Here is an 11,312-nt window from a genome sequence, read left to right as displayed (position 1 = left end):
GCTGTGTTCATCCAGCCCTGCACCTTGTTGTCTCGGATTCTCCAGCATCTGCAGTTCCTACTATCTCAGCAATTCTATCCACTGAGCCACCGTGCCGAGACCTTTAGAGATGTAACAGAAGAGAAGTTAGGAATTAGTCCATTGCAAATGATTTGGTCAATCACTGGAAAGAGGTAGAAATGTGTACATAAATGATCTCTGCACAATTGAAAATAAACTTCATTTGAGTTTCATAAAGGTAGCTTCAACTCTTTTAACACAATATTCTACACAGTGATGTTTCCTTGTTGTTCTTTTGCTTTTTTAAAAAATTAGAAACAGAGGGACAAATCTCTATGCGGTGAACTGCAATTAAGGCTTTTGACTCCATTCCGATTCTAATGTCTTTCTGACTGAGTGGATCCCTTTTCGCAACCAGAGCACCAGCCAAACCGCTTCACTCTCGGTTTTCCCATCCCCTGCTCAGTTACAAAGGGAAGCGCCTGCTCGTCGGTCGCAACCTCTTAATGCAAGTCGACTGTGGGTTTAAGCCAAGGCTGCACTGCAACAAAAATCCACATGCATTTACGTAGCGCCCTCGATGCGCTGAAGCATTCCAAGGTGCTTTGCAGGAGTGCAAGCAGACAACATCCAATACGTTCCACCCTCTCGGAACGCTCCGTCAGACAGACAGACAGACAACAGAGAACTGAAAGGTCGAAGTGAAAGCGACATACCTTTATTTTCTCAAAGCGATCTCCGAGTGCTGCCACTTGGTGATCTCGGTGACGCCCCACCAGCTTGCAGAGAGCGCAGATGAGCTGCTCGTCGGTTACGCAGTACATGTTGACCTTCTCGCTCTCGTGCTCCAGGCACATGAGGCCACGGAGGTGCGAGTCGGGCACGGGCTCGATGAGCCGGTGCCCAGTGAAGGGTTTCTTGCTCGGGTGGGTGGCCTTCAGGCACCCGTCGCAGTAGGAGACCTCGCAGGTCACACAGGTTTTCACAGCTGCCCGCGGGGGGTCCTGCTCGCAGAACTGGCACGGGATGCGCTCCACCGCGGTCATGGTGCTGCCGTCGAAGGGGCGCTCGCGCCGGCTCTCGCCCGGGGAGTTGGGACCACTGACCGTGGATGCCTTCTGAAAGCGGTCGATGATGTTCTGCAAAGTGACGTTACGCTTCAGCCCCTCTAAGCCGCGGTGGTTGAGGGCAATGACATAGCGGCACGTCGGGCACTGAAAGGCAGCGATTGACTCCACGCTCTCGTTCGACGCACAGTGAGAGACCAGGATGCGGTGGGCGCAGCTGAAACACAGGCTGTGGGCGCACGGTAGAAGCAGTGGGTCTTCGAAGAGCTCCAGACAGATTGGGCAGGTCAGTTCCGACTCCAGTGTTTCCATCTTCAGGCAAAGCAATCCTGTGTCGTCAGCAAAATCCAGGGAAGCTGGCGAGCTATCTGGAAAGGCAACACAGGATTGGATTAGACGACATTGTGCATGTGCGAGATGGAGGAGGGCGGGGGGGTGGGGTGCGGGGGAAAAGAAACGCGGGGCTCAACTTAGGGAGATTGCCGACTTACGGTGCAGCCCGGGCTCTGCCCATTGCCACGCTACGGCCCCGACGCAACCCATCGCGGTTACGAGCCAGCTGGACTGAGGCGTGCAAGATCGCCAAAGCATCGCACAATCAAAGTATTTCGATCCCTCTCTCCCCCCGCCCATCAACGTGCTCAGTCAGGGAGGCTTCCCCTGAACGTTGGCCAGGCAGTACCCCCCCACCCACTGCTCGGTACCCAGTTTCACAGCCAGTGATTGCTGCAGGCAGACAGCTCGGTCAGGCAGAAACCCTCTACCTCCGCACATTCTGATACATCCGAGCTGTGCGCTCCATTCGCCAGAGGCAGTATCAGAGAGCGCGCCCTCTCCTCCCCCAGACCCTGTCCTGCTGCAGGACCTCCTAACCTTTCCTGAAACAAACACTGCTTCATTAGCGTGGGCTTAAGCACTCATTAGCGAGCTGGAAACAGCGAGCGAGGGACAGCGAGGCTGGTGGGGGGGGGAGAAAAACAAAATCAGTGGAACTACGCACAGCCCAGTAGCTCTGGGTATCGTTAATTACAAACGACTTGGGAGCGAGATTGGTAAGACTTTACTGAGGGCTAACATAGTAGCTCAAAAGAAGACATCACTTCTGTGAAAAAGCTCTTCTTTCTGTCAACAATTACAGTCAGCACAGTGATCACTGCAAACATTGTGTAGAATTACGACATCAGTTTCTAGGTTCAAAAAGGGTGTCTTCATGAAACAAGCTCCTGGGTGCTGCAGGCTGTGTGACAGTACAGAGCTGAACCCCAGTGTGAAGGCTTTGAATCCACATTTCCAACCTTACCAGAGCAGCCAACATGACCATCACATTGTCAACGCAGCAACAGGCTTCACATTGGGTGGGGGGGTCCCACCAATCAAAATTTCACTTCAGTTACTCCAGAGGGTCAACCCCATTTCACTTAAAAAGACATTTGAGACTGGGATTATTCTCGCCTCACATCGAACTGTTCCAAACATGACCTTTGATTGTTCTGAGCTACCCCAAAGCCCCCTCTAATTTACTAGAGCAGTAAACCGAAAGAAATCAGACACGGGGAGGTGCCACTAATCCCTAACTGCATCGCATAATTCATAAAAAATTACTTTGAGTGTTAAAATATTTTGAGTTCCAAGTGCTGATGGAATTCAGAGGTTTAAATGAGGCAGCTCCTCTGCAGCGTGAGATTTGACAAATTGGCAAAGGTGGTGTGTGAGGAAGGAGAGATTGGAGAGGAAGGGAATTTCATGAATTGAATTTCATGGCAGTAAAAGACTTTGGGACATCCTTACAACTACTTTTGGAATGTCGCCCCTTTTCAAATGTAGGAAACCAATTTGTGCACAGCCAGCTACTATGGTAAACAAAGGAACGAGATAATGGCCAGCTAATTTTGGCTTGCAATGCTAGTCGAGGGATAAATATTGACCAAGGCACGGAGCGTGACTCTTCTGTGAATGGTGCCTCAGGATGTTTTGTGGCTGCTCGAATGTCATCAGGGCTTTAGACTCAACACCTCAGTTGAAAGCCAGCACCTCCGACAGTATAGACTCCCTCACTTCTCCTCCAGTTTATTAGCCTCTATTATGTCATCAAGTATTTGGAGTGGGGCTTGAACCCATGAGCTGCTGATCCAGAGGTGAATGTGAGGAAGCATCAGTTCAAATCATTATCCTGATGCCTCTCTCTTTCTTAAACTAAAATCCAGCATTTTCAAACAAAGACACAATGGGGGTCATTTTATAAACTTACCAGTGCTGACAAGAAAGTGTCTTTATTTTGCTGTACAGATTCTAAAATGGCTTCTTGGTGTGGTCATGACTGATGGTAACAGTAAGTGTAGTTAAATCAACCCTTATCTCTTAGACTAGAAAATGCCTTGAATCTTGCTTCTTTAGTCAGTTAGTTAGTTTATCATTGATCTTCAGCCCAACTCCATTTATCTGCCTTTGCTACAAAGGCCATGATAACCTTGATACCTTCTCCAGCAATTCCTCTGATTTTAAAATGCTCACCCTAATTTTCAAATCCCTCCCTTGGCCTCAACTTCCTGAAGTTTGAAATCTTCACTTACAACACTCCAAGACCTTGATCAGATGGGTCGATTGGCCAAGGAGTGGCAGATGGAGTTTAATTTAGATTAATGTGAGATGCTATATTTTGGAAAGGCAAATCAGGACAGGTCTTATACACTTAATGGTAAGGTCCTGGGGATTGTTGCTGAACAAAGAGACCTTGAAGTGTGGGTTCATAGTTCCTTGAAGCTGGAGTTGCAGGTAGACAGGATAGACAAGAAGGCGTTTGGTACGTTTGCCTTTTTTGAGTATAGGAGTTGGGACATCATATTGCAGCTGTACAAGACATTGGTTAGGCCACTTTTGGAATACTGCACTCAATTCTGGTCACCTTGCTATAGGAAAGATATAGTGAAACTTGAAGGGGTTTGGAAAAGATTAACAAGGATGTTGCCAAGGTTGGAGGGTTTGAGCTATAGGGAGAGGCTGGATAGGCTGGGACTATTTTCCCTGGAGCGTCAGAGGCTGAGGAGAGGCCTTGTAGAGGTTTATAAAATCACGAGGGGCATGGATATGGTGAATAGCCAAGGTCTTTATCCCATGATGGGGGAGTCCAAAACTAGTGGGCATAGGTTTAAAGTCAGAAGGGAAAGATTTACAAAGGGACCTAAGACCTCTTTCACGCAGAGGCTGGTGCGTGTATGGAATGAGCTGCCAGAGGAAGTAGTGGAGGCTGGTACAATTACAACATTTAAAAGGCATCTTGATGGGTATATGAATAGGAAGGGTTTAGAGGGACATGGGCCAAATGCTGACATATGGGACCAGATTAATTTAGAATATCTAGTTGGCATGGACGGGTTGGATCAAAGAGTCTGTTTCTGTGCTGTATATCTCTATGACTCTATAAGTGCATTCTTCCCATTCTGGCTTCACACACCTCCCCTATAGTCATTGATGGCTATGCTTTTAGCTAGCTAGGCCCCAGGACCTGAAATTCCATCCCTAAAACCCTCTTTCTCTTTGTTCCTTTTGATACTTCTTAAGACCTACCACTTTGAATAAGCTTTTGGTCACCTGTCTTGCTGTCTTTTTATGAGGCTCTGTTTCAGTCTTCTTTCTAACTTCACTCCAGTGAAGTACTAGATGATGATTTACTGCATTGAGAATGGCAAACGACAGTAACGCACATTGATAAAACGGTCCTTTGCCCAAATGAAAATCCCTTTGGCAGCATAATAAAAAGAAATCTACTTCTTATGTTTTATTCTTAACAAAGTCTTGAGACAACGGAACAAACTCACTTGTGAGAGCTGTGTGAAAGTGACTCACTAGTTGGTCCCTTGTGGGAGAATTTCCTGACCCATTCTCTTGTAATTCTACATGCGCAATGTACACTTGTAACATTAGTTCAAATAAAGGACAACAACACAGCAAATTACCACCGCACAGATCCGTTAAGTTCCACGCAATGGTGGTCTGCCATCTTCCAGTTAGCCACTGTAGATCTTTATTAAAACTGACACAAACCATTAACTGGCTGTTTTCTCAACCTGAAATGAATGATTGACTGGGTTAAACATTGCTGGCATTGGCTAGATCCTTGTTTGGACTGATGTACTGCAGTGTATCTAAACTTTCTGTGACAGAACAGTGTCTAAAGCCACAACACTGAAATCTTTAAAAATCCTACATTACGTCAATTGCTAAATATCTAGCACTCTGAAGTGTGTATGTGTATGTGTATCCATGTGTGTCTGTGTATCTATGTGTATCTGCGTGTGTGTGTGTCACTGTAATATGTGTGTGTGTGTGTGTGTGTATGGATGTGTGTGTCTGGGGTAGGATGTGGGAAGTTGAAAAAATTATTTAATTATGTTCAAGCCATGACTGTAAGCATCACGAGGATCAATCTGGAGCCTTAGATTTTAAAATTTAATCTCCCAAACACTAATGTGAACAATATAAGAATAATTACAAAGACAACTGATAAGAAACACTGAATGATAATTGAGTACTTCTGTTTATTCTTCACAAAGTGGATGGGGAAAACTTGCATTTTGGGGTAAGAGGTCATGTACTGAAATTTCCAGGATTAACATCCAACCCTACACTCCCAACTGTTCAAGTTGGAGACACCTCGCACGGCATCCCGCCCCATGACGCCTCACAGAAACTGGGAATGGGCAGTAAATGCTAGCATTGCCAACAATACCCATCGGCTGCAAAGCAAGAAATTACAATGTGAGATGTGAAATTTGAATTTGCTACAGAAAAAAAACTTGAGCAGCTTCATACGGATTTGTGATCAGTCAGAATGGGAAGGGAACAGAGGAGCGAAAGTTTTCAAATGTTGACTCTTTGTCGGCACTAACTGATATAAACAGCAGAAACAGAACACAAAGAGAAAGAGTGGCAGGAAGAATGACAAACAAATGAACACAAATACATACATGAACATGAAAGGGAGACAAACAGGAAAATGACCTGTAAAATGCTTAAGTGATAACAGGAGATGCTTAAAACCCTGATTTGATTTTATTTGTTCATGAAGAGTGGGATGTCTCAGGCTGGGCCAGCATTTATTGCCCATCCTCAGTTGCCCTGGAGAAAGTGGTGATGAGCTCAGTTCTTCACACTGTGCAGTCCTTGGGATGTAGGGGCTCTCCCAGTGCTGCTTTGAAGGGAGTTCCAGGATATTGACTCAGCACAAATGAAGAGATAGCAATATATTTCCAAACCAGACTGGTGTGTGCATTGGAGGGAAACTTTTGGAGATGTTCCCATTGCATCTGCCCCTGTCCCACTAGGTGGTAGAGGTCAGGAGCTTGGAAAGTACTGAAGAAGCCTTGCTGAGTTATTGCAGTGCATTTTGTAGATAGTACAGAAACTGCTACCAAACAGCAAAGGTGGAGGGGGTGAATGCTTGTGGATGTGGTGCCACACAAGCAGGCTCCTTTGTCCTGGGTGGTGTCAAGCTTCTTGTGGGTTCTTGAAGCTGCAACCGTCCAAGCAAGTGTGGAATATTCCATCACACTCCTGACTTGTGCCTCGGAGATGGTGAACAAGCTTTGGGGAGTCAGGAGGCGAGTTCATCATCACAAAATTCCCAGGCTCTGACCTGCTCTTGTAACCATAGTATTCATAAAGCTAGTCCATTTCAGCTTCTGGTCAATGATAACTCCTAAAATGTTGAAAGTGGGAAATTCAAAAATGCTAATACCATTGAATGTCAATGGGTGTTAATTAGATTCATTCTTATTGAGGATGGTCGTCAACCAATTTGTTTGGTGCAAATGCTACATTCCACTAGTCAGCCCAAGCCTGGATATTGTCCAGATCTTGTTGTATTTGAATATGGACTGCTTCATTATCTGAGGAGTCACAAATGGTGCTGAACATTGTGCAATCATCAGTGAACATCTCCACTTCTGACCTTATGATGGAGGGAAGGTTACTGATGGAGCAGCTGCAGATGGTTGAGCCTAGAACACTAGCCTGAGGAAATGTGACAGTCTTAGCTCAGTTGTAGAACTGCCACCTCTGAACCAGAAGATTGTGGGTCACGTCGCACTTTAGAGACTTGAGTACTTGATCCAGATACACCAAACAGATTCATAAACAAACAAAACAGAACAGATACGCTGAGAAACCAGTAGTCGTGTCCTACTTCTGGGACAGGAAATCCGGGTTCAAGTCCACCTAGTCCAGAGGTGTAGTGTTACATCTCTCAAGAGTTTGACTAGTAAATATCTACACTGAGGAACTTCTGCAGAGATATTCCGGACTGAAATGACTGACCTCTTACAACCACAACCATCTTCCTATGTGCCAAGTGTGACTCCAAACAACAGAGAGTTTGTCCCCCCCCCATCCCCATTGATTCCAGTTTTGCTCGGGGTCCTCGATGCCACACTCGGTTGAATGCAGCCTTGATGTCAAGGGTAGTCACTGTCACCTCACTTCTGGAATTCAGCTCTTTTTGTTTATGTTTGAACCAAGGCTGTAATGAAGTCTGGAGCTGAGTGGCCCTGATAGAACCCAATGAGCAAGTACCACTCAACAGGACTGTCAATGATCTCTTCCATCACTTTGCTGATGCCATCTTTTCAATGGGATATTAAATTGACAATCCATCTGCTTTTCAGGAGGATATAAAAGATCACATTTTCCACACTAGTCAAAAACTAATGTTCAGAATTTAATTGTTCTCTGTGGGATCTTGCTGTGCTGAAATGGCCTGTTACATTTCTTGCATCACAACGTTTCAAAGCGACTTCATTGGCAGTAAGAGAGTTTTGGAATATCCTGAGGTTGGGAGAGAGGCTACATAAATGCAACTCTTACTTCCCTGCCCTGGCCAAGCAGCAGGAAGTACTGTATTTCTGTGTCCTATGGTAACCAGAACAATTCCTTCTGTACTCTATTGAAAAGTATAAAGTTCTGTCAACTTCACTGTTGGCTAATCTGGCTCAATTTATCCAAGCGGTTTCCTGTATCCATGGGAAAAGAGAGTAACTTCCATTTCACTCAAACAGATACTCGACTTCTGTGGATCATCCAGTAATTTGATAGGACAGATTTTACACAAGTCTCCTACAGCACATTACATCACATTCATATTTTAATTATTAAAATATTAATTTATCCTCATTGCTTTCATTCCCAATGACTAGCTTTGTTACATTGCATGTGCAGCCTCTGTCTGGTTAGACCTGTTTAATTAAGTCTTACATCCAGTTGAGGAGAAATTGCACACTGATCAGGAAACGGGTATCAGATTCCAGCGGACAGGAATAAACAGACTCACTGGCATTTCCAAATGGCAATGATCCAACAACAGGACCAGTGATTGTTTTCTTCCTCTGGGGGAGAATGGTGTTAATTAAACAGAACCAGTGGGAACCCAGTGAGGCAAGAACCTCCAGGAATTCATCAGAGTATAGTTGGTAACCTTAGTTGTAAATTCTAGGGGGTTTCTGCCATTTCAGACTGCTTCCCACGGAGCGTTAACTCATAACTCAAAGTGCATACAGTTCAACATGCTAACTGGCACTCCCATTCACATGGAGATGGTATACATACTCAATGGGGGATCTACTAGTAAAGAGTCAAGGTAGATTACTAGGCCATAGCAAAAAAGGAAAATTGGCTGTACTTAGAATCCCTACAATGTGGAAACAGGCCATTCAGTCCATGCTGATGCTCCCAACAGCATCCCGCCCAGACTCAACCCATCCCTGCAACGCTGCATTTCCCATGGCTAACCTACCTAACCTGCACATCCCTGGACACCATGGGCAATTTAGCATGGCCAATCCACTTAACCTGCACATCTTGCGGGAGGAAACTACAGCACCTAGAGGAAACTCACAGACACAAGGGGAATGTGCAAATTCCACATAGACAATTGCCCAAGGCTGGAATCGAAACCAGGTCTCTGGCACTGTGAGGCAGCAGTGCTAATCACTGAGCCACCGTGCTGTCCTATAGGGAGCTCAAGTGCAGGATTCTGACACCGAGTAATTTCTCATTCCCCAGAATGGGACATTTCAAGACTAGGGGGCATATTTTTAAGGTAGAGAGATATTTAAAAAAGACATGAGGTGCAAATATTTTACACAGACGGTGGTTCGCACGTGGAATGAACTTCCTGAGGAAGTGGTGGATTGGGCACAATTACGACGTTTAAAAGACATTTGGATATGTATGTACATGAATAGGAAAGTTTTGGAGGAATATGGGCCAGGAGCAGGCAGATGGGGCTAGCTTAGTTTGGGATTATATTTGGCATGGACTGGTTGGACCGAAGGGTCTGTTTCCATGCAGTATGACTCTATGACTCTACAAACATCATTCACCTTGATGGAGATAAATCAATCCACCCAAAATATATGCAAATAAACATGAGATACGAGCAGATAGGAAATTATTTTTAGCTGGTCCAACTAGACTGCCCTGTATCAAGTCAAGATAATTTTTATTCTACCCAGAGTCTTGTAGTCTCCAAGGAAAAATAAATTCAACACAATGAAAATTTAATCCCTCACCCCCTAAATCTCCTGGATTTAGGAGATCACTCTCCTTGCCCTGATTAATCTCAGACACTATCTACTTCTTATACCAGGTAATCTCTTATCCAGCTAGAAAGAAGTCAGGCCCTTGTCTAAAAGGAACAGAGATCCCCTATTCTCCGGGAAAGGAATCACTTCCTAACATTCAACTAAATCTGCTCTTACAAAGCGAGTATAAAGCGACAAATTCATAAACAAAAACAACGCAGTAACACAGTGGAATAGATATCACTCTCTATTTCAAGACAAAGGACAGGAGTGAAGAGGACCAATTTCATGGTGAAGCTAAATTCCACACACACACCAGTGCCGCATCTCTCCACCTCGAACAGGCAGTAAGGCACTTGAATTGTTCCACTCAATACTACCTCAAGGTAAATACATGTTTTTAAACCTATCTTTATGTGGAGCCAGGAGGCATCAGAAATTCTCTTACTTGCTCTGGAACACTTCCGAAGGACGCTGTTGGCTTTTAGATTATGGCTGATCTCTCATTCAAATTCAATTATCCACCGTATCTGTTAATACCTTTGTCCAACAAAATACTTAGTTTGCAAGCTTTAGTCGAACCCCAGCACCTGCATCCTTTAAGGGGATTATGCAACAATGTAGTGACAATGCAAACTCTAAAACCACGTGCGTAACACTGGGATGTTGGTTCAGTCAAGGGGCCGATCAGATGGTCTTTAAAAAAAAAACTGACAGATGGGCAGGCAAATACTTCTTAAAATTATTGTTCTGACTCAGTGGCAGCACGGTCATCTGGGAGTCCATTCATTGTGGGTTCAAGCCCTACTCCAGAGACGTGAACACTATTCAGGCTGTAATGTCAGTCCCGAGAAAGATGATCACCGTGATAAGTGCCACTTCTAGGATGTGATTTTAAATAAATGCCCCACCTGACCTCTCAGGCGGGCATAATAATCGCATGGCACGTTTTTTAAAAAAATTTCACACAATCCCATGGTCAACATCATCCCAATCTAACCAACATCACCAGAACAGATGAGTAAAGCCTCTACATTATAGGAAGGGTGTGGAGGCTTTCAAGATGGTGCAGAAGAGGTTTACCATGATGCAGCCTGGATTAGAGGGTATGTGCTATTAGGAGAAGGTTGTTTTCTCTGGAATGGCAGAGGCTGAGGGGAGACTTGATAGAAGCCTATAAAACTATGAGATGCATAGATAGGGTTGGCAGTCAGAATCTTTTACCCCCAGAGTTGAAATGCCTAACACTAGGGGGCATGCCTTTAAGGTGAGTGGGGGAAAGTTCAAAGGAGATGTGAGGGGCAAGTTTTTTTTCACACAGAGTGGTGGGCGCCTGGAATGCGCTGTCAAGTGTGGTGCTGGAGGCAGATATGATAGGAGCGTTTAAGGGACTTTTAGATATGCAAGGAATGGAGGGATATGGATCAAGGGAAGGCAGAGGGATTAATTTAACTTGGCGTCATGTTCGGCACAACATTGTGGGCCAAAGGGCACGTTCCTGTGCTGTATATTTCTATGTTCTATGATCTGGTCACAGTTTTTTGAAGGGCCTTACTGTGTGTAAATTGGCTGCCCTGTTTCCATCATTAAAACCATGATGACACTTCAAAAATATACTTCATTGGCCATGTAGCAACACCATGATGTCTTGAGGATGGGGATAGTGCTATGT

At 44.9% G+C, this 11,312-nt stretch overlaps 1 protein-coding gene across 1 annotated transcript in view; it reads right to left on the bottom strand.

Moving 5' to 3' along the window:
• Positions 1-11,312, bottom strand: part of LOC109937609 (E3 ubiquitin-protein ligase Midline-1-like) — a 313,576-nt gene that overhangs the window by 108,159 nt on the left and 194,105 nt on the right. Inside the window, exon 4 of the mRNA XM_048602529.1 lies at positions 717-1,431. Within this exon, the coding sequence (XP_048458486.1) occupies positions 717-1,431 (715 nt within the window). The remainder of the gene's footprint in view (positions 1-716; positions 1,432-11,312) is intronic.

This window comes from Rhincodon typus, chromosome 11 (assembly GCF_021869965.1).
Source record: "Rhincodon typus isolate 14 chromosome 11, sRhiTyp1.1, whole genome shotgun sequence".
In the NCBI taxonomy this organism is placed as follows: Eukaryota; Metazoa; Chordata; class Chondrichthyes; order Orectolobiformes; family Rhincodontidae; genus Rhincodon; species Rhincodon typus.
The sequence above is the reverse complement of the archived record's forward strand: the minus strand, read 5'-3'. Positions and strand labels throughout refer to the sequence as shown.